Here is a 24315-nt window from a genome sequence, read left to right on the forward strand (position 1 = left end):
AATACAAACTAAATATCTCCCTTAATTCAACATTAGCTATTTCAGATTTACAGAACCTAAGAAATGGCAATTGTACTGTATTGTGATTTCACATTAAAACTACAGATATGGTTCTAAGGGACTGGTGTAGGTGTTACCTCAAATACATCCCTCTAATGTAACCCTGAAATAACAGATTAAATGTCAGTACTGCTTTTCGTCCCATGATCACAGAGGCAGTAAAAGTGTTTCAATGACAGAACTTGGGTTTCAAATGCTATTCTGCAGTTTGAGTGAAGCGCCAAAGCATTCCAAAATGGCTCCCGCAATAGGAAAAGACAAGCAAAGCAGATGCAAACACATATAGCCATATTAATAGGGTGATTATCACATGAAAACAGCAAGCTTCAGGCTACGCAGAGTGGCTTATTTCCCCGCCATAGGGCAGTCTCAAGGGCCCCACTATGACAACCCAGTTACCCAGCCCAACAAGAAGGCAGAACTCAGCCTCACCCTGCAGTCAGTCCAGCGCCGTTTTCCACAGAAATACAAGCTGCTGAGAAATTAGTGTTCTCAGAGTAAACAGCATGAGTAACTTTAGGAAAAAAACAAAAAAAACAAAAAACAGCAATGTGTGCCAAGTTTGTTTAATATCAATTTCCTTTGAAACAGTGACAAAATGTTTGACCGCATTCGTGTTTGACATTATCATAGATGTAATTGCCTAACAGTCTGTGGGACTGACAAGAACAATTCAAGTGAAATAGTGCCAGGACAGCAGATGAGGAAGTTAGGCAACCTTTCCATGAAGTGTAGTGTTTATTGTGCAATCTCCTGAAGTCTGAACAAAGTTGAAATGCCTCAGAGCACACATAGTAATGCAAGGCACAACTGAACAGTACAAGAAAGACATACTCCCACAGAGACTCTCTAGTGATGCTTCATTAAAAAAAAAACTTAGATGACAGAACATATTTACAAAAGTCTAGTGTATATGTATGATGTTTTTTCCCCCTCAAAACAGTTCTAAGAGTCATGACATAACGCACAAACTCTTTCTTTTCTGCTGTTTTAAAAAAAAAAAACTGCATTAGCTTTAGTGGAGGAAATATGTCCGAGGTAAGAGAAATCCTCTCCAGCACTGTGCTACAAGAGGCTATGGTAGAATTAAAAGCTACATTTTTATAGGGAAACTCTCCTACTCGAGCCTAGAAGACAGCAAGAATACAGCTAGAATACTTGTATAGTCTCCAACATACAGTATGACAACAAAAAGAAAAGAAAAATACATTATGACCCGGTAGAAATATCATAAACTACCAATAAGAATTAGACAAGAATAAGAACAATAAGAGCTCATTAGCCGTAGTGTAAAAGACACTGGTAGTTAGAGAGACTCCAGAGTGCAGCTGGCAGCAGGTCCAGGCCCCACAGGTACCCTGTGGATGAATCGCGCCAGTGCCAATAACGGGGATGCTAAGGTTTCTGGGAGTGTCGGAAAGCTGTGAGACATCGCTAAATCCACACGAGTGAATGGTTGGTTTATGGAACGGGTACCCGCCTCTACATGCCCATGTGACAGTGCGTGGGCGTGGGCTCCGTAGCCTTGCCAAGCCCCTCTCTCTGGAGCGGTGAGCCAATTAGGCCGCTCCACAAGAGGCAAACTTGCCTTTTTGGTAGGACCGGGAATCGAACCCCGGTCCAACTGCAAGTTGGCTGCATCTTAGCCTGGTCAGAGCTGTCGGGGACGCGGGTCTGACAGGCTGTTTCCCGGGGCAGCGTGGGAAGGGGGAACAGGATAAAGACAACCGAGGAGGTCCTTTTCCTCATCTTCATGGACATAGGTCACCGATTCCTCCGGATCAGGAGTGGTAACATTGGAATTGGGCAGTTGATTAAATTCCTCCTTCAAGAACTGCAAGAAGACACAGAATGAGACTGCATTGTACAGCTACCGCATGAGGCAGAGTCTATGCACTGTACAGCAGGTGTAGAGGAAAGACTTATCAGGTTAAAAGCGTGATAGACAATAGCACAGACCACTAGCAGCAAAGGGCAGTCAGACACTACGGTAGATAATACTATAAATCTGCTGAGCGGGACTGACGCTGTCACACACAGCTGCGGTTGTACGCAGGGTAAGAGACTGAGACACAAAAGGCGAGCCAGATACCCTGTCTATTGAGCATTGAGAACCATCACAATTCTTATGAGCAATCGCCAAGGAGGCCTGACGAAGTGCGGCACCAGAGTACGGCAAAAGAATATTTGTAGGATTGTAATCCAGCAGCAGACAGCCCGTTCCTGACGGGGGGCTCTGGTCTTTCGGGAGCAGACGACGCAGAAGCAGCGGGAAGATGAGCATGCAGTGGCGGTTACTGCGCAGAGCCTCTGGCGAGGGCCGACTCACCGCGTGAAGATGGTCAGGCGGGCCAATGGCCGGCTGCAGGGCCCTTTTCAGGAAGTCGTAGTTTTTGAGAATGGCCAAGAGACACACGCATATCAGCGCCCCAAAGAGGACCACGCACACCGCTGCCACGATGGCTTCGGTCCTTCTAGAAATCTCTTCTGGTTGGAGGGAGAGAGGGAAGAAGAGTAAGGGTATAGAAAACCAGGACAGTGTCCAAAAAGACTACTGTGTCCTCAAAATACGTACCGTCTACTAAACATACTGCCTACTTATATTAGTACATGATGAGTAGGGCTGTGCATTATAGCTATCGCAGTACATCAAATATTTATTTTTTTAATGCGCAATCTCTGGCAGGTGGCGGAAATTTTACATTGCATGCATAGTTCCAGGAGCACACTTTTCAGGAATAAACCATACTTTTTAGGAGGTCCCCCCAAAGGGGGGGAGGGGGGGGGCATCTTTGGTTCCAATTACAGTCCAATAGACCACAGAGGAAGAGGAACGTTGCGACACTTCCGCAGTACCGTTGGGAAACAGGATGGAGGATGTGTCAGACAGTCAGCAGTATGTTCACTAGACAGTACACAGTTTTTGGCACACCCTCACTTGAACTCAGGGGCTCAAACCTGGGGAGTAAGCTACATTTAGAGAAACTTTTTTCGCCCACTTAATGACTTTCTCATTCAGTGTACTTGATTGACAAATAAAGTGGACTATGTAAGTAAGCAGTTTGGGACATGGTCCACTTTTGTCCACACTAAAGAAGTTTAAAAATGCATTACAAAAAAGAATAATAATACAATTTAAAAAAATAATAAAGACATTAAACTGCACTTTTGCTCAAAATTTAAAGACGAAGTAAGCCAACTTCCAGTTAAAGGTGCTTTGTTGAACAGAAACACGACAGGATGTTTTGTCTTTGATGCACCTGGCTTAAACAATCATTTGTGTTGCGTTTTACTTCTGTTACAGAGGTCTTCCATTGACTTGAATAACGTCCAGCAGAGCCAACAGAGCAGAATCGTTTACTAGGCATGACAGCTGGAGGAAGTGTGAGCAGTTCTTACTGTCGTCTGGAACGCTGGTACAGACGGGAGTGCTCAGATCACCCACTCTCAACCGCGTGGCATACGGCACGGTATACTGCACTTGCACACAGTAGTTTCTTCCAAGCTTCAGGGATTTCAGTGTTATGCTGGAGTTCGACGTTTTGAGATACTGCCAGAAAAAGCAGACACCGGAAAATTGAGCCATTTGTACGATAAGATCTGATTATTTGGTTCCGAGTACGCAGTGACAGTTTGCTTTTTTTACATTTTTATGTTTCCAGCACATGCAGAGCAGAACACACACAGAAGAGTTTAGAACAGCTTGGCTGCAAGACGACCACCTCATGAGTAACGCTGGTCTGCTCCCAGTAGACGACCCTGTATTTCAGAGATACCCCATACTCTTCCTTGAGTTTGGGATGGGCAATGCTCATCTGCACCCGCAGGGAGTTGCTGTGGACCCCTGGGAACAGCGTGACCTCCGGGGGCCCCAAGCGAGCTGGGGGGGGGGGGAGACACAGAGAACTGTAGTGGCTCTGTGGGTTTTATTACTGAACAGCCTGCAGACAAGACAGCCACAGAAGCAGGAAAAGGGTTGAAGACTTATGAAAAGTAGACGTGGGGGGGGGGTTAGTGGTTGATAATGCAGATTAGTGGTTGATAAACGAAGTGCACTCCACCGCCAAACTGTGGCTAAGGGACCAGCCTGCGCCCACAACCCTCTAATGTAACCCTGCCGTACCAGCTCAGATCAGGGTCAAACACATCACTGTTTTACATTCAAATACTTTTCTACGCTTTACTGAGCTTGTCTGGCGCATTGGTGCCTACGAAATGCTCTCAAAGTGCACACCCTGCCTTCCAGTCCACTTAGCTGGCTCAGTTGCACCAGGTACGATCAAGAGTACAGAAAAGTATTTTAATCCAAATCAATTATGTAGGTGACTGAGGTCTGTAATAGGCTGCATGTCTGTTGCACTTTCCATCTCATGATCACAGAGTGGCTGAGGGTCAAGGTAGCAACCTGGTTGGGTACTTCCGTCCCAAACCATACGCTCGCCAACTCATGTCCCCAGCATTACAAAATGGCTTCCGTGACAATAAAGGACAACCAAAGCAGAGACAAAATAAACATAAAATCCAGAAAGAAAAAGCAAAAAATTCTCAAACGCATTCACACAGCTTACAGGCTCGGTAAACAGAGGAAAAGGGAAAGCGAAAAACCAGGTTGCTTAAACCGTCGACTGAACACACTGAATAAGGCTTGCTGAATGCTCTCCGGAACTCCAGAAGTCAAAACAAAGGAGGAATCCAAATCTGACATGAAGAAAAGCAAAGGGATCCTTACTCTGTTCATGGGGGAGGAACGGTTCGGACTTGCTCCAGGCGGAGGTCTGGTTCCCGCTCCGCGCTCGGACCCTCAGAGTTAAATTTACAGAGGGACTGCCCACAGAGCTGAAGTCACAGTACACGGCACTGGTCGGCGAACAGGACGGAACATCACGCCAGCCGAAGTTTTCATGACTGAACATGATAAAATCAAAGACAAACACACACACACACAACATATAAAACACACACAACAATAGGCCCACAGCACAGATAAAAAAACCAAAAAAAAAAAACAGTCAATACTCAAATAGACCAAGTCAAGATTGAAACAAAGAATAAGTGCAGAAACTTTGTTATTTTTTATAACAACATAACTGTCATGTTTCATATGGGAAATATTCATACCCATGGTAATATTCATGTCCATGGTAAAAATATAATTATAATTATTATTAAAATATGTACTGGTATTATTTATCAGTCTGCCGCTAATGTATTGGCATGCTGAAACTGTGCAGGTGCAGACCTGGACATCACCTTTTTAAAACGGGAATAACACTCATCTCAGTGAACAAACGGCCATCAGTATGTCTATTAGGCCCACAGGCCGCCACTGGAAAAGCCTTGAACTTCACAATTATCCCAATTAGCAGCCCAACAGAGCCCCGCAACCAGATATGAAGAATGGCTCCGTTTATCATTTCGTTTACAGCGCTGCGAAGGGTCCCAAAAACATCGATCTGGATTTTAAACCTGATTCACACTTGCATATTAAGTCTTCAATTAGGCAAAACCATTCTGCAAAAAAACAGACACATATAACCCCACAAACGCGTGGTCCTAGTTGGTGGTCAGTGCACAAGTTGTACTTACAAGTAAAACTGAACTGCGTATTCCACAGGGAACGTCTCGTTCACCGCGGACCAATGGAGCTCATTATGCAGATTCTTCGACTCAATCCGGACATTCTGCGGTGGCGGCAGTTCCGATGGTTCCACTGGGCACAGTGATAAGAATTAACAGAGGACATAGAAAATAGTAACACTTTTAACGTAGACTCACCGTGTTCCGTGTGTGTGTAACGTCGTGATCTTACACGGTCTTCCGAACACAGGGAGGTTGTGCATATATTTATAATTTCCCCTATAATTACTGGTCCAATCCACATCAATCAAAGTGTTCTAGTGTCTAGGATTGCCAATACCCAACCATAATAAACCAATCAAAACGACATTCCTCAGGAGAAAAACTACCATTGAACCAAGGTCAACCTCTGGAGGAAGCGGGCGTTCCTCATGTTTTGTTCGGAACACCGTGAGTCTGTTACCTTTTCCATTCACAAACATAGCTTCTTCGAACCTCTTCTGGTTTAAACTTGACAACTCGCTTCGGTAAAATCGACTGAATACGGGAGAAACTTCGCAGGAAACTACGTTGAAATGAGACGATCTCAACCCCAGACAATTGCAAGCTACAAACTCCAAATAGCTATTTTATAAACTGCATACAAGTAAATACATAGCTACCAAATTCTAGATGTTGCAGGCCATCGTATTAGGCAGTCATAACTCCGTACCTCAATGAGTAGAGCCAACTAAAGGTGATTTAAATTATTTTACGTACTAAACTATCGTAATTATATGTAACGTAGGGTAGTCTAAATACACGACTAAGTGTTATAGCGATTTGACATTAGCTTGCTATGGATGCCAATGCATTTTTATTTAGCCAGTTAGCTACGCCACACGACATGACGCGCGTTTAACCTAGCTAGCATTTGTCATATGTAACCTACGTGTAAATAATACGCGATTGGTTTTTACCTTTATAGATGACTTGAAGAACAAACAAGATGCGTATCGCTTCTTTAAAATACATATTTTCTGCGCATTATTGTTCTTCCTTGTTGATAGCTAAATCCTCCATGTCCCTATCGTTGCGTACCAGACTCTGCCCTTCCTTTTCCGCCTATTCCCAGAAACGGGAGAATCTGCAACCGGGGGCGTAATTTAGGCGAACCTACGCCTACATAACCATAGAAAACAACGCTGAAAAACAAAACACACTCAAAAACGGTGGTTAACTCCTCACTCTCAAAATACTCTCAAATGTGATCAGTGTAAAAACAGCCCAAGTGCATCGCAGCATTGTTCTCTGCTCGCACGACTGGTTGCTGGTCTTATATCTTAGAGTGTGAAGGCAAAATACACCCACATCCTGTACCTATGTGGTAAACTCAAATAGACTAATTATCTCTAAAAGCTGAATAACATCAAGATTACTCACTCCCATATTGCAAATTGAAACGAGCCAAGTTATGCTGATATAAGAGAAATGCGGCATAAATGATGCACTGTTTTAAAATGATTTAAAGATGTACAGTGGAGGTCATTCTTTTAGGAGCCCAAGACTGAACTAACTGAATGTCCGACTGTGTGTATATGCATTTAGAAAAAGAAAACATGAATAAAATCTCATCTTTGACTGACTGACTGACTTGAACTCTTGCATAGGTGTTATTTGTATTCAAAATGTTCTGAGCAATAGAACATTCTCTTTCTCAAATTATTGTCAAAAATCTATTGACATTTCAATTGTGACTGTTGTGTGGTCAGTTTCTTCATCCAAACTATGAAATGATAATTTAGTATACACTCAGGCATGCACGCACGCATGCACAACCACATATTTTGTCTGTCTACTGAGAAACTACTGCTGTGGTCTATGTTTTAGGATCAGGTACACAGACAATGAAGTATTCACAGCTAGTACAGACAGAACAATTGACACAGGAAACATTTGCCTGGTGTCTTTAAAGCTATGCACATCCTTGTGTCTGACCAATTAACATATTGCAGCATTTCGTGTTGAACCATACATCTTTTTTTTTATATATGAGAACTTACATCTTTGACTCAGCTATGCAGCTCTGTTACATTGAGAGTGCATGTGACTGACCTGGCAATGCAAAACACATTAATTTGAATAGGATTTGGGATAGACGATGTAGTAGAACATTTTATATAGTAAATTTCATTTTGCCCATTGATTATTTATTTACAAGACTGCATACTGTATTAACACAGAATGATGCTTTTCCAGGGTGAATATTTTGTCAGCCATTTATGCTTCTAGATAGGAGTGTTTGCACTGCAGGATGAAGGTGCAACAGGAAAGTGAGATTTGGTAGATAGTAACAAGAACTATGGCTGGGTTTCAATCAACATTTGGAATAAACTTTGATAAACAAAAGCAAATGTATAGTTTTCAGGAAGCATAGTTTAGGAAACTATGATAGGATCACTAAAACTAACTTGCCAAATTGAGATTGTGAAGATAAAGTGTAAGACTTGCATTTACAGTTATTGAAAGTCAATGTTACAACAAATGATATCCAGTTACTGTTCACAATAAGGAATACATTTAAAGACCTTGTAGAACTCTTCGGTTTCCTGGCAAAATTGCTTGCCTGACAAGTGAATCTGTAACTGGTTAAATCCAGCCAAGTGCTCCACCTCAGCAGTGTGGTCTATTCTGGTGTAAAATGGCTGCCAGGCATCACAGGGCTACATGTTGGTAGTGGTTGAGATGAGTTTCACTGAGAGCATGAGATAAATAGTGCTGTATGAATGCGGCACATTACTATTACAGACAGAGCGGCTCATCTTTAGGCCCCGTGAGGCCAGCTCGTCGGGGAAGGGCTTGGCCAGCAGTGCGGCACTCAGACCTCTCTGCGCCGTCACCTAGCCGTGCTCCAGCAGGTCCATGCGGGGGCAGTGTTGTCCAATTTGGCTCTTTCAGATAAACTAGCTGCCATTATTTTATTTTTCAGGAAATGTGTTCAAGTAGTGAATGAAAAGTGTAACAGATTTCACATTGACATCCGGTACTGAAGAGCCTGCTGGCATTTTCTCGTATCCCCTGACATCATAAAAAAATAAATAATAATAATAATAAAGCTTCATGCCATACCAGTTAGAAACTAAGATTGCTTTAATGTATACTATATCCAGCTGAGAGGTTATACAAACATGAGCCATTTTTTTCGCAGATAGGAAAATCTCTCAATTGAGGATATTGTAAGGCGAAAAAAAAAGACAGTTTTGTGATATTACATATGTCGGGCTGAATGGCGTGATTGGTTTTTAACAACTGCACTGGCTAGGACAGTAAGAACATCTAATTTTAAAGAAAAACCATCAGAATCTATCATGGACATGGGCCCTACCAACCAGATGACTATCTGAATTCAAAGTAAATTTGAATTCAACAAAGTATTTATACATTTAAGACCTATTTCTAGTTTGGAAAGCTGGACCTCTTTGCTGGATTTAACTGAAATATAGTAATAGGTCACCTGCATAGTAGTGGCAGTGAAAATCCACAAAGAGTAGCATACAAGGGAAAAAGCAAGGGACCCAGTACAGGCCCTTGTACTCCAAGGCTTACCCTTGAGCACTGAAATCCATCAGAAAGGTTTAAACCACAGGAGCCCAGTGAGACTAAGGGCTTATTCGAATCCCTTATTTTTCTTTTTCCTTTTCTTGCTCCTGGCTCCACCCAATGGGAGAGGCTAGGAAAAGATTTTCAGAAACAATATGCTGATGTTTTCTTGGTCAAAATAAATTTGTGAGTTCCTAACTTCTACTCCTAGCTTCTAAAAGTAACATTGAAGGGGTTGTAATGTCCTTAGAGATGGTGAAAAATAAGCGATTGCAATGAGTGCTACATTTTCTAACCTGTGAAGGAGAATATAGCGGTCTATTGCATCAAAGTGAACAATACAAGTTGAACGAACATTGTGATCCAAGGAGAGGCAAATCATTCATTACCAAGATGAGGTACTCACTAACTAAAACATTTCATGCACATTAGTAGCCTGCTGAAAATAAGCTGTTGAACTATAGTCTCAAGGATCTGTTGAAAAAAATGGGAAGTTTGAATCAGGTCAGCAAATTTAGATTCTGAAGTCGTGACTAGATTAGTGAAATCTTAAGGCATTTCGCAACATGCAACATGTGCAAACGAATTCCTGTGCATCGCTATGTAGCACATAGTGGACATCGTTTCTTCCCTTATTTGAACTGCATTGTTCAATCACAAAAAAGTATTTGTCCCCTTGTTGTTTTCCTCTCTTACTGCACATTTGTCAAACAGAATGGTGTTAGATCAGAAGACAAAATCATCATCTGAAGTCATCTACAAATACTATGGCACAATCAAAGGCAGTTCCAAGGCTCTCAGACTCCATCAAGCTATAGTGTGAGCCATTATTGGCAAATGGAAAACGCTTGGAACAGATCCAAGCATGAACTCATACAGGAAGTTCCACAAGATCCCGGTGGCCTGTAGCGTAGTGGTTAAGACAAATGATTGGGACACGCAAGGTCGGTGGGTCTAAGGTCGGTGGTTCTAATCCCGGTGTAGCTGCAATAAGATTCGCACAGCCGTTGGGCCCTTGAGCAAGGCCCTGAACCCTGCATTGCTCCAGGGGAGCTCCTCCTTAGTCTAATCAACTGTACGTCGCTCTGGATAAGAGCATCTGCCAAATGGCAATAATGTAATGTAATGTAATGTAAATATCAGAACATCTAAAGAGCAGCACGCCTCTCTAGCCACAGTGAAGGTCAGTGTTCACAGTAAGAAAGAGCATGGGCAAAATGGGATTCACTGGAGGGTAGCAAGGCAGAAACCAGCCCCGAACCAAGAGAAACAAATGCTTGTCACGCATTAGCAAAAAAAAAAAAAAGAGCCTGGATGATCCCAAAGCCTTTTGGGATATGCTTATACGTTTTGTCAAAAGGAAACTTCTGGGTCCCCTTCTGTCTGCCGTCTGGCAAATACAACCTTTCACAGTAAGAACAGAACACCAGCAGTCAAACATGGTGGTGGAAGTTGAAGGAGTGGAGATGCTTTGCTGCCTCGGGACCTGGATGACCTCATGAAAGAGGCATGAATCTCACCCTGTACCAGAAAATTCTGAAGAATGTCCAGTCAACTGTGCGTGAGCAGATTAATTTGGTTATGCAGCAAGACAACGATCTGAAACACACAAGCGAGTCTACATGGCATAATCTGAATGGCTGAAAGGAAGTTTTGGAGATTGACTTGAAGTTAATAGAGATGGCAAGACAGAACCAGAAACAAGCATTTCAACCAAAAAAAAAAAAGAAAAATCACAAAATAAGCAAAAAACAGAAATAACTCAGTTCTGCAAATAGCATATGCAAACTCCTCCACGGTGATTTTAAAGACTGATATCAAATTACAGGAAACACTTTGTTGTAGTCATAGCTGCTAGAGGTGGTGCATCCAGTTACAGTTAAGGGGGAAATTACTTTTTCACAGGGGTGATCTGGGAGTTTTTTTCATTAAATGAAATAATCTTTTGAAATGTATTGTTAACACAGCTCTTCGTAGAATTTTTCCCCATTTGGTTTTCTGTTCTGGTTCATAGAAGCGGAAAAACAAAAATAATCAAAACAAACATGCTGGGAAAAAAAAACTGGGCATTAACAATGGAACATTGTTGAAGTTAAAAGGGGAGGCAGCGTCCAGTTCCACTTCCTCTCTGCCGTGGGTGTGCTCACTTGTTTGACCACTCACTCGCACAGGCATGAAGGTTCATTGCCGTTGACTTCCATCATTATAACCAGCTAAGAAGTGAAAGGGACTCCATAGCTGTGTTCTGTTTGTATGCTCAGCTCAGGTATGAAAGCACAGTACACAGTACAAAAAGTCCGGTTTATTCATGGATACATAAGAGCGTAACGGTACAAATCACAATATTCATATATATTCAGCATAAATGTACAGTAGAATGTCAATATGAAGTATGACAGACACTGTAAGGAATATGGAAAAGCAAGCATGACTGACTGGTGTGTGTCTCAGGACAAAAGCATCTACTGGATACTGGCATTCAAAAAGAATGTGTAACCATAGAGAATAGGTGAATGTAGACAGTAAACATAAAAGGGTTCTTTAGCCCTCAAATTATAATTATTAATACATACAGGGCAGCATATCCCTGAGTCAGGCCAGGCCACTCCCCACTCAACACAAAATGCCAGTGACAAAACGCACAAATTGGTCGGACAATTGAAAGAAAGATTCTGGCTGCATAATAAGTTCCCTCAGGTTAGTCCTTGCAAGCAGTCTTTGGCCATTTCAGGGGGTTAAGAATGCAAACACCACAGGGAACTGAATGCTGCAGTATTATAGTTATCAAATAATTTCTGGTTTACTTATGGCACAGGAGTGGGCCGCAGTGCCTGTATGTTTAACTCCAGTCCTGGGGTGCCGCAGTGTCTGCAGGTTTAACTCCAGCCCTGGAAGGGCCACAGTGTCTGCAGGTTTAACTTCAGTCCTGGAGGGCCAGTTTTGGGTTTTCGGGTTGTTCTCAGAACCTGTGGTTCATTTACATTACATTACATTATTGGCATTTGGCAGACGCTCTTATCCAGAGACAATCCTCCCCTGGAGCAGGGTTAAGGGCCTTGCTCAAGGGCCCAACGGCTGTGTGGATCTTATTGTGGCTACACCGGGATTAGAACCACCGACCGTGCATGTCCCAGTCATTTACCTTAACCACTACGCTACAGGCCGCCCTAAGTCGTTGATTGGCTAAAGAATCCACACACCTTCTTCTTGAGACCTTAATTGACAGCTGACTTAAAGGAAACCACAAAAACCTGCAGACACTGCGGCCCCCTGGGAATTCAGTTTGACACCCCTGACAGCTGACACTCCCAAGTCAAATGTTTCAGCACCCTGATCTCAGACATCCACCGTGGGATGATTTAAAAAGGGGAAGTGGGAGGGTTAAAATAAAGAAGTGAATCTCTTATTTTTAACTTGCTTCTTAAGACTCAAGCGTTCCTTCCATCACAGGGTGAACTCCTGAAGCACTGCGGCAGGTGTTTCCACATTGACGGAGAGAAACAGAGAGGCAGGATTGTGAGGGTCTGGTGATTCTGTGAGAATGAAATCGCAGCAAATGCGACTCCAGCTTTCATGGGTCAGAACAACTCTTCCTGCGAGGTCTGGACCGGGGACCCGCTGGATTAGCATGAGCCAGCGATCCCCAAACCGGGTTCTGGAGAGCCACTGAATCAACACTCAGAACCGGTCCTGAGCTAGGACCTCTTTGACCTACTCATTGCCATGGAAACCCATGCAGTTTTGCATAAAGGCACTTATGCCTTTATTTTAAAGGTCTCTCTCGAACTCCATGGCCACTAATATTCATCCATGCAGGTCCTGGGAATTAAAGACTTCTTCAGCTGCTGGCAGTGCGGTGCACCAGCACACAGCAGGGTGCAGGGTGAGGTAGAGGGGTTTAACACTGGTGTATTAATACAAGGATGAGTGGTAGTTGTCATTCACTTGTGACACTTGTGACTTCCTCCTCACTACAAGCAGCTAAAATAATGTGTGGTTGCTAATTTGGTAAATGGCAGGCATTTATATAGCGCCTTTATCCAAAGCGCTGTACAATTGATGCTTCTCCATTCACCCATTCATACACACACTCACACACCGACGGCGATTGGCTGCCATGCAAGGCCCCGACCAGCTCGTCAGGAGCATTTGGGGGTTAGGTGTCTTGCTCAGGGACACTTCGACACAGCCTGGGCGGGGGATCAAACCGGCAACCCTCCGACTGCCAGACGACTGCTCTTACTGCCTGAGCCATGTCACCCCATTTGCATTGGTTTGTTTCTGTTCTTTACATTATTGAACAAGTTATTGGCTCATTGTTTAATACTTTTCTCCACTCGATATCAGTGAGTTTTAAAGTACTTTCAAGTGTTCCCCAATGCCTCTTGTTAGTTTTGAAAACGTGCACTTCCAGAGCACTCTCATGTGGTTCCGTTCAAACAGCCACCATCCTCCCGATCCCGGAATCCACCCCGCTCTCCGCTGGGTTCCCCTGCTTGGTGGCCACGCCCGTCTGGCCCGAAGCCACGCCCATCGACTCCGAAATGACACCCAGCAGGTCCGACCCGCCTGTCCAATCAGGCGCCCCGCCCTGCTCTCCCGACCCCTCCCCGTTAGAGTACATTCCCGAGTCACAGCTGCCCTCGTGGCTGTGCCCAGGGGAGTGGGGCAGGGGCGGCATTTCGGGGGGGACCACCTTGGGGTGCACTTCCAGCTTCTCGCAGAACACATCCACCTGAGCCTCAATGGCCAGGAGGTGCGACAAGTCCAGCCCGGGTTCTGCAGTACACAAGTACTGTGAGAGAAATGAGGGAGGGAAAGAGAAGGGATAAAAATTAAGAGCGGGATAAGGGGGCAAAAGAAAGGGGCAGAGAGACCACTGGAAATGAACAAATGCATTTTCACTTCAAGTGGTTGTTGTGTTCCAGCTTTATAAAAGAGACTCGTTATCAGGGCTCATTGACCAAAAGCACAGAAAATTCCAGAAAACCATGTATGGAGCCCCACAGGAAAAGAAGAGCACGGATCACCACTCCTCTGCGATCTCTCGCCCCACAGGAAATACGCACCATGCTGGCTGGGAGCTGGGTGGAGGGGAAGAAGGTGGATTTGAACAGTGGAATGCATCTGTAGAGGCCGAACGTCAGGGCTGCCAACACAAGGCATGAAGCCAGGATCACCAGCCAGATGGGTATCTGTCCTGAGGAAGAGACACACATGCACAGGTGCACGCACGCACACAAACACACACAGAAACACACAAAAACACACACAGAAACACACAAAAACACACACGCACGACCGTGTGGGCTTTAAGGATGTCCGATTGTGCACACATAATGCAAGGTTGTTTGCATTTGCATATTTGCGGGTGTGCAGGTAGGCGTGTGTGCAGGTGTTGTGTGCCTGTACAGGCATGTGTGTATGAACAAACGCACATGTGCATATACGGGAGAGTTTTGTACACCTGTGTGTATGTACAGGGGAATGAGTATGTACATGAAAGTGCTTGAGTCCATTGGTGTGTACACATACAGGAGTGAATATGCAGTCTCTACCTTCGATTTTCACGCAAACAACAGGGCTGAAATGGCTGGTCTTGTTGTAGAAGTCAAAATGACAGCGCACTCTCACACAGTACGTGGTCCAGCTCTGCAGGTCCACCAGCGTCACATCATTGTTGCTGGTTGTTAAAAATTGGCTACCTTCCACCAAATTCTGCCGGAAACACAGAAAGACACACCATCATCATATAGCCTCTAAGCTTCAGAGGCTAACCCCTTGTTCTCACTTTGAGCAACTTGGTTTGACGGATTGCTCAAGCTACAGTTTTAAATATAGAAATAACAGTATAACATTTTTGCCACATAGCCTATCCTCTATATTGTATTTATGTCATGACACTGATGATTATTATTTCTTACTGCTATCTCGCGAGCTAGCAATATAGCTTGGTCGCTAGCTAGCTTATCTCTAGATCTCTCCAGCTCAATTGCTAGCTTATACATTACATTACATTACATTATTGGCATTTGGCAGACGCTCTTATCCAGAGCGACATACAGTTGATTAGACTAAGCAGGAGACAATCCTCCCCTGGAGCAATGCAGGGTTAAGGGCCTTGCTCAAGGGCCCAACAGCTGTGCGGATCTTATTGTGGCTACACTGGGATTCGAACCCCCAACCTTGCCTGTCCCAGTCATTTACCTTAACCACTACGCTACAGGCCGCCCTTATAAAATGTTAGCCATGAAAACAAACCATTCGTTAGCCAGCTCTCCAGTGCTGTAAAAAATACTCATGTTTTGGTGTTAATCAGTCACATTTGGTGTCAATCGTGAGTGATTTTGGTAGAGCAAGCTACATACTTAGTCTATACGTTTTAGCTATAGTATGAAGCCGGGCGGACCAAATATTCACAAAACTGGATGCTAAATTGTCTGCATTTATATAGCGCCTTCACCCATTCACACACACACACTCACATACCAACAGTGATTGGCTGCCATGCGAGGCACCAACCAGCTCATCAGGAGCATTCGGGAGTTAGGTGTCTTGCTCAGGGATACTTCGACACACCCATGGCAGGATCAATCTGGCAACCCTCTGCCTGCCAGAGGACTGCTCTTACCTCCTGTGCCAATTTTGCCCAATGTCGGATCAAACATAGGAAGCACAGAAGTCTGATTAAATGTTGACGGGCGATGCAGGCAAAAACTTGCCTCAGGCCACAGGCAAAATTTTTTGGACCAGCAGAGCTCGTTTCTAACTAATATTTTCTGTGGCCATGCTGGGTCAGGGGAATCATGGGAGTTTATACTGGGCTTCTGAAGACAGAACTCACCTCGGAATGCTTCCAGTACTGGATGTAGAAATATAGGCTGGGTAGCAGAATCTCTCTCATGGACTTGTTGTTACTGTTTAAGGGGTCAGAAATCAAAATCCTGAGCAACCCGTTGCCACGGAACACCTGCAATTTGGAGGGGGGGCCCAGGTTGGCTGGGGTAAAGAGACAGTAAATGACAGCGATCAGCAGCAGGACCAAAAAAACTCCTGAATTATTAGAAACTGCACCTGTGGAATAAACTGGTACATTGCATTACAGGAAATGTTGTTGCCGACTGTGCATTGCAACATTGTCTGCCGAGAAGAGGGATGAGCCTAAGCTTTCCGATACCATTGTGACAGACAAAAGGGGGAGGAGCCTAGGCTTTCAGAGTTCACTGTGACAGACAAAAGGAGGAGGAGCCTAGGCTTTCAGAGTTCACTGTGACAGACAAAAGGAGGAGGAGCCAAAGCTTTCAGAGTTCACTGTGACAGACAAAAGGAGGATCCTAAGCTTTCAGGGTTCACTGACACACAAAAGGAGGAGCAGCCTAAACTTCAGAGTTCACTGTGACAGACAAAAGGAGGAGGAGCCAAAGCTTTCAGAGTTCACTGTGACAGACAAAAGGAGGATCCTAAGCTTTCAGGGTTCACTGACACACAAAAGGAGGAGCAGCCTAAACTTCAGAGTTCACTGTGACAGATAAAAGGAGGAGGAGCCTAGGCTTTCAGAGTTCAATGTGACAGGGGGAAGTGGGAGGAGTTTGTCTGAAACCCCTGAGTCTTGCTCCTCTCACCGTCCTGGTCAGGGCAGAACTCTGTCTGGGCCCACTCTGAGCTCTCCCCTGCACAGTCAGCCTTCACCCGAAACACATAGGTCCCTTGGTAGTGCAGCTGGGCGAGGGAGAAATCGCACTGCGTGTCTAAGGTGGCATTGCACACCGACTTCCAGTCCTGTTTCTTTCTCTTGATCTTGAATTTACTGCAGCAGAGAGAAAAACAGCAATCAATGGTCAATGGGAAATACTGTCAGTCTGAGTTATATGAGCTAGCTGGCTAAATTGAAGGTCAAATAAGTATGTTCAGCATTTCCATTACGTCTTGACTGATATGGGGCAAAGAGAGATAAGAAAATTGACAAATCTGCTTCAGGTTTAATAGTATACTGCCTTGTGGATGATCTTTTCATTTAGCAATGGCAACAAATGTGTGGGTGGATGGGTGGGACTAGGAGTTTGCAGAGTGTTACTGATTTGTTGGTAATGATCTGTTGGGCTGTAGAGATGCATTGGGAAAAGCCCTGATACCTAACTGTAGGTACTTTGTAATGAAAGCGACACTGATTGGCTGGAGGTTGCTTACTGCAGGTACTGGGCAGTGAAGGTGACGCTCTGACTGGGTGGAGTCTGCGGTTCCCATTGCCACTTCAGGATGTACTGAGTGTTCAGAGACTGCACAGCCAGGTTGTGGGGGCTGGGGAATATGGCCGACCCTGCCAGGGATGAGTGCATCTTTAGAGAATGCATAAGCATGGCTAATCACACTGATAGAGCACGCTGGGTACCGTCCAAATTAGAAACATTAAGCATAACAATTCATTATACTGTATTTTGTTGTCAATCAGTAATTTTTCATATGTAAAAAATAACATACAGTCCCCTCCAAATGTATTGGAATAGCAAAGTAATTTCCTTCTTTTCTTTGCTTTTGACAACCGAGTTGAGGTCAAGTTGTACATGAGATAGCGGATCCCAATTTCAGCTTTTATATCCAGGTACGTTAATCTAGATTTGTTAAACAACTTAGAACATTGATTGGTTAAACAATAAATAGTTCTGAATGTCAACTTTTCGTTTTTGCCTGCGAAGACTGCATTTGTGATAGAAAAGATAAACATGAAGAGCAGAGAGCTGTCTTTCGGAGAAAAGCAAGCCATTTTGAAGCATAGAAAAGAGGGGAAATAGCTTGCACAACAACTTGGAATGTCCTGAAAAAGAAAGAAACCACAGGTACTGAGCAACAGACATCAAATGACCAAGGAAAACAATGATGACAGAAACATTGCGAGAGCCGTGAAGAAAAAACCCAAAACATCAGTCAGTGACATCACAAACAATCTCCACGGTAGCAGCAGGAAGAAGTCTACAAAAACATTCTATCTGCCAAAGTACGGAGAAATGCGTCCAAACGAATTGGGAGGAACTTCATCATGCAGCAAGACAATGACCCAAAACACACTGCCAACACAACAAAGCAATTAATTAGGGAGAAAAGGTGGAAGGTTTTAGACTGGCCAAGTCAATCACCAGACCTTAACCCAACTGAGAATGCATTTCACCTCCTGAAGAGGAGATTGAAGGGAAAACCCCCCCAAAATAAACAACAACTGAAAGAGGCTGTTCTCGGCTAATCTTGATCTCATTTGTTCCAATATGTTTGCTCACCTAAAAATTGGGTGGTCTGATACCAAAGGTGTTATGTTCTAAGTAGATGTGTAAACATGTGTAAATACCAGGAAATAAAAGTTGAAATTCAGAATTTTTGTTGTGACCTTTTTATCTCAACCCCAAATGTATTAAGTGTATTGCAAAAACAAAGGAATTGACCTTGCTGTTCCAATACTTTTTAAGGGGACTGTATTTGATATCTTCTCATGAAGGCATTTTTGTAGCAATATCAACTCAATGCGTTTGCATTCTGTTCCTGTTTTCTACTGGTGCTGTCAGTGGTGACATTCAAATTTTATGATGCACATACAGGAATTATAAATATCCAAAAAGCGTCTTTAAAATTGGGCTTGATGCTTTGCTCAATGCCAGACAACATTCTTAGTTGTCTCAAGCAAGTCTTCTTTCTCCAAAATACACTAACGCTGGACTATCGAAGAAAAATATGATGGACTGTGTGCTCCTAGTAGGCTAATAACTTTGTTTTAAATGGAGCCCTGGTATTTAGATTGTGAAAACAAACATTTGTGATCACCAGTCACCACAGATGTTGCCAAATCCTCCAATACCGGAAAATTACAGATAGATACATGAACATACATAGATATGATTTTATCCAACTACACAGCACTGAAAGAGTACGAACATTTTAACATTGTTCAAAAAATTCCATCAGAAACCCCACTGTTTCCGTACAACTAATCTTGGACGGGCAGTACAATAACAGGAAATTAATAAAAATAGGCTTTCATGACGGTGACCACAAAATACAGTTTGAGGGGCCAGGATTAAGCACACACTGCTCTCCATATTGGTTTTGCCTGCAGTGGCAGGCTCATATCAGAGATCAATCACCGAGACTCGAGTCTAGTATCTATGTCAGTGCCGTTTGCATACACCATCTCACTGAATATTTGCATGGGCTTTGATGTTTTGCAAGCGTTTCTCAGTGAAAATTATTTCTACGCACTGTACCCTATCTTCTCATGGGGTTACTCCCGTTTCCTCCCACGCTCAAAGGAATGCAGGTTAGGCTGCCCTGGGCACTGTTCTGTGGCAACTAGGATGGCTCAAATACAGAGGACAAATTACCCCAAGGGGTTCAATCTTCTTACTGACACAAATTCCAAGCCCCAAGTTGAATTTGTCTTTACTGATTATTAAGCATATTACTAGCCTAATTAGTGAATTATTTGATATTTTTGGCTAAAACGGTTTGTGCATCATGCGTTCATTTGCTAATAATGTACTAGCCTATATCATACTAACTAGCCATCTTAATCTGAAACTACAGACAACCAATATTTCATTGCATCAGCAAGGTCTCCCCCAGACAGAAATTTCAAGGCAGACAGGGGTTTCCAGATGTGCTGTCCAAGCTGTTGAAGAAGCACTAAGAAACAGGCAACGTTGAGGACCGTAGACGCAGTGGTCGGCCAAGGAAACTTAGTGCAGCAGAAGATGTCCAGCAATGCCATCAGCTCAGAATTGGCAGAAACCATGGGACCCAGGTACACCCATCTACTGTGCGGAAAAGTGTGGTCAGAATTGGTCTTCAAGGAAGAATTGCGGCCAAAAAGCCATGCTTCCGACATGGCCAAGTGACAAGGCCAAGTGACTCAACTATGCACGAAAACACAGGAGCTGGGGTGCAGAAAAATGGCGGCAGGTTCTCTGGACTGATGAGTCAAAATTTTAAATATTTGGCCGTAGGAGAAGGCAGTTTGTTCACCGAAGGGCTGGAGAGCGGTACAAGAATGAGTGTCTGCAGGCAACAGTGAAGCATGGTGGAGATTCCTTGGAAGTTTGGGGCTGCATTTCTGCAAATGGAGTAGGGGATTTGGTCAGAATTAATGGTCTCCTCAATGCTGAGAATTACAGGCAGATACTTATCCATCATGTAATACCATCAGGGAGGCATCTGATTGGACCCACATACAGCCAATGTCATTAAGAACTATCTTCAGCGTAAAGAAGAACAAGGAGTCCTGGAAGTGATGGTATAGCCCCCACAGAGCCCTGATCTCAACATCATCTAGTCTGTGTGGGATTACATGAAGAGACAGAAGCATTTGAGACTGCCTAAATCCACAGACGAACTGTGGCTACTTCTCCAAGATGTTTGGAACAACCTACCTGCTGAGTTCCTTCCAAATACTGTGTGCAAGTATACCAAGAAGAATTGATGGCAAAGGGTGGTCACACCAAATATTGATTTGATTTAGATTTTTCTTTGGTTCATGCACTTCTTCTGTTCATGCATTTCATTAATTTATAAAAAATAAACTATTAACATTTCTATTTTTGAAGCATTCTTATTTAACAGCATTTTTTCACACCTGCCTAAAGCCTTTGCACAGTACTGTATAAAAACCATGATGCCCATTTCTCATTGAAAACGTGACAGCCAGGCATGCCGAGTTTAACACCTGTATCATCAGGGCTAATTGAATAGCCAAAGCTTAAATAGACAAACAACTGCACCTAAACATAAAATAGACAGGCGTTTTGGTGAATTGTGAATTTTGAGTTTTTAATTAGGCGCCACGGATGGTGCAGTGGTTAGCACTGCCGCCTCACAGCAAGGAAGGCCTGGGTTGGAATCCCCATCGGCCGGGGCCTCTCTGTGTGGAGTCTGCATGTTCTCCCCGTGTTTGCGTGGGTTTCCTCCGGGTACTCCGGTTTCCTCCCACAGTCCAAAGACATGCAGGTTAGGCTGATTGGAGAGTCTAAATTGCCTGTAGGTATGAGTGTGTGTGTGTGTGAGTGAATGGTGTGTGTGCCCTGCGATGGACTGGCGACCTGTCCAGGGTGTATTCCTGCCTTTCGCCCAATGTATGCTGGGATAGGCTCCAGCCCCCCCTGCGACCCTGTTCAGGATAAGCGGGTTAAGAAAACTTGTACATTGCTTTCTTGTTTCTCCGTTTTTCTGAAGCAATTAGGAAAGATAAGGAAAGAATGAATGAACCACGGACCGAAAACGTTCCACTATCCACCCTCCAAATTGGTGCCACTGCCAAAATGCGCTTGTCTCAGACTAACTAAGGCTTGCCCAGTTATTCCCAAATTTTGTCCTCGGGCCCCCCTTTGTATGCTGGTTTTTGTTCCAATCACAATTGGAATCCAAGCACTTTAACAAACTGTTAAGTTTTCTTAATTATGTAAGGGCCGTCAAGAGTAAAATTCCCCCATTTATATCATGGTTATTCTGGTTATATTGCAAGAAATTATATAAAGGCAGCTTATTTTTTAACTGATGAAATTAAAGAGTGTGATAAATCAATAAGATCCTAACTGGTGAAACTGTGGACGCCTGGCCACTGAAACTAACCACCTGGAAGATGTTACAGAATTTAAAAAAAGCAAACGATAACAAGCCAAACCTGCAAGGAAATTTAAGGGGAAAAAATGTGTTCAGCAACCCAATTAGGAGCCTATTGTCTATCTTTTTTCTTTTCTTTTATGTTACCTCTAAGCACAATACACATATTGGAGTTTTATTCTTCGTGACATGCATAGCTATGTCTTACGAAAATTGGCTTCAGAGGGTAAATAATCCTTCTGAACACCAAGAGCACATAATAATAAAAATTAACAGCTTGTTAACGTTATTGGATACCAATTGCGGTACTAAAAGCAACATAGACAGGGGCCGAACCTTCACTAGGGAGGGCAAAGTGGAGCTTTAGAATGTAGAATGTGTGTGAGTTCGCCGATACGTCATTTCTCACAGAAAACGTAATTTGTCCACTTTTTTACTTCACAGTAGAGGTGATCAAACTTACAATAACTAAGTGATAGCGTGTTCTAAGCCTTTACTGGTCCCTGTACGATGTTAGCATGATGTAGCTAGCATACGCGAATAGCGCAAAGCCATACAATTTGCTTTTTAACGGCACTTGGTCATTCGAACGATATAAATAAAAACATTCGATTACGTTCAACGGCACCGAAAATTTCTGTCGCACCGTCCATAAATGGCAAGTCCCACCATAGGATTGTTTTAAACCTTTAAAAGTTATACATTTTCTGAATCGTCATTAATTTCTCTTTGCCGCTACGGTGATTTCCGCGTGATCAGAAAGTTCAGTTGCTATGTAAATTACGTTAGAAGGATACAACACGGTTATTCACTACTTAACCCTCTAAAGAGGCTCGGGTCTGTGGGACCCGTTTTCAATGTTTACTCAAATAAAAATGATACAACAATTTTTTTTTTTCAACCTTTGACTCATAACCCTTGGCTCATTTTCTGTGAATAACATGTAAATGAACTCATTTTCATTGAGTACACACTGTGCACCCCCCTACACATTTACATTACATACAGGCTATTCGGGTCCACTGGACCCGAAGGTTATAAGTATGAGGTTTATATGTTTTATAAGTATAAGGTCTGCTGTGTACCTTTACCTGGTCTTCCTCCTATCTTGGACTATTGTGTGTGTGTGTGTGTTTGTGTGCGTGCGTGCGTGCATGTGTACTTTCTCCTTTAGATTATTAGATTTTTTAAAATCAGATATTAATAATAATATTCATGTTGATTTCCAGAAATAAAGTTACCTTCACCGAACATTCAGTCCGCAAATTTAGATAAAATTGAATGGCTAGTTAACAAGCCAGTTAACATGCAGCTTCGGCAAGAAATATAAAATAACAAAATGATCACACGATTCAGTCTCACCGCACCCGTAAAAAAAGAAAAGGGAAAACAAAACAAAGAAAAATGTGAGAATATGTTAAATAACCATTGTCATTATTACGGTTACCGTTAGTTAGCTACTCAAATAACGGGTGACGAAATAATGTTGGAATTAACGTTCGCTAACAAAAGATAACGAGTTAGTTACATGCCATTGCACATCAATGTAGCAAGCCAGCAGGTGATACGCTTTAACTCTAATACTAATGATGTAAAAGTTAGTTAAACAAACAGCCTACCTTCACAAAAAGAAATGACGGCCAGTAAGAATACCACGGATACCGCGTTCATATTTTGGAGATGCGCTCGGATCCGCTACAAATCACCTAAAACATTTACTGTCAGTTTTCAATTGAGTTTGTTGGCTACCACATTACTTAGCTACGAACTTCTGAGACCACCGAGCTGTTCACGAATTGTGGCTCAGTCAGTAATGAGCGGTGATGTAATATGTCTATGGATAACGGTTTTATCCAAAAACATATATAGCTCCGTTAAGTCGGAAAATATTGCCACAACTGAAAAAAAAAAAAACTGGAGACTTCCGATTCGCATTTTATCAAAATAAAAGTTCGGTGAATAAAATTATTTATGAACTGTCATTTTGTCAATTTTCTTTTTAAAATTAACACAGCTGGATATAATTGTGATGTATTTGCAGAGAATGTAAAATTTTGCACTAATTTCTATAAAAAAATGTTTGCCACCAGTTGTCGCTGTCTGTCAGGTGTGGTACTGGCATGCATTGCCATGGACTGTCAATTGCCAACCAGCTCATTTGCATAGCTCATAACTCAAAAACTATAAATTGTTACCAGATGAAAGGGGGTATACATTTACTCTATAGACACAGTTGCCAACCAGCTCATTTGCATAACTGATAACTTAAAAACTATGAATTGTTACCAAATGAAATGCGGTATACATTTACTCTATAGACCTACATCTTTAATATTCTACTGTCATTTCTGTGAAATCATGTTCCCAGCACTTGTTGCTGTCTGTCAGGTGTGGTATGGGCATACATTGCTATAGACTGTCAATTGCTAAACAGCTAATTTGCATAGCTCATAACTCAAAAACTGTAAGTTGTTACCAAATGAAAGTGGGTATACATTTATTCTG

At 43.0% G+C, this 24315-nt stretch overlaps 2 protein-coding genes across 6 annotated transcripts; both read right to left on the reverse strand.

Annotated features, from left to right (window-relative positions):
- Positions 1 to 610: 610 nt before the first annotated feature.
- On the reverse strand, positions 611 to 6957 carry LOC133116161 (interferon alpha/beta receptor 1-like). 5 transcript variants are annotated; one of them, XM_061225431.1, is made up of 7 exons: positions 6597 to 6957; positions 5647 to 5770; positions 4790 to 4965; positions 3780 to 3940; positions 3460 to 3610; positions 2390 to 2547; positions 611 to 1894 (listed from the first exon to the last, which is right to left on the reverse strand). In XM_061225431.1, the coding sequence occupies exons 1-7, from the start codon at positions 6649 to 6651 to the stop codon at positions 1712 to 1714; spliced, it is 1008 nt and encodes a 335-aa protein (XP_061081415.1). In that variant the 5' UTR covers positions 6652 to 6957; the 3' UTR covers positions 611 to 1711. The 5 variants fall into 5 exon arrangements, with proteins under 5 accessions (XP_061081415.1, XP_061081416.1, XP_061081414.1 ...); XM_061225432.1 differs by lacking the exon at positions 6597 to 6957 and adding an exon at positions 6101 to 6547; XM_061225430.1 differs by lacking the exon at positions 6597 to 6957 and adding an exon at positions 5836 to 6021 and having other exon boundaries at positions 2390 to 2544.
- Positions 6958 to 11498: 4541 nt separating this feature from the next.
- Positions 11499 to 23692, reverse strand: LOC133116207 (interferon alpha/beta receptor 1a-like). The gene is made up of 7 exons (XM_061225533.1): positions 23430 to 23692; positions 17404 to 17533; positions 16839 to 17023; positions 16061 to 16215; positions 14775 to 14934; positions 14286 to 14416; positions 11499 to 14011 (listed from the first exon to the last, which is right to left on the reverse strand). The coding sequence occupies exons 1-7, from the start codon at positions 23479 to 23481 to the stop codon at positions 13652 to 13654; spliced, it is 1173 nt and encodes a 390-aa protein (XP_061081517.1). The 5' UTR covers positions 23482 to 23692; the 3' UTR covers positions 11499 to 13651.
- Positions 23693 to 24315: the final 623 nt, after the last annotated feature.

The sequence above is a fragment of the Conger conger genome, chromosome 17, assembly GCF_963514075.1.
Source record: "Conger conger chromosome 17, fConCon1.1, whole genome shotgun sequence".
Classification (NCBI taxonomy): domain Eukaryota; kingdom Metazoa; phylum Chordata; class Actinopteri; order Anguilliformes; family Congridae; genus Conger; species Conger conger.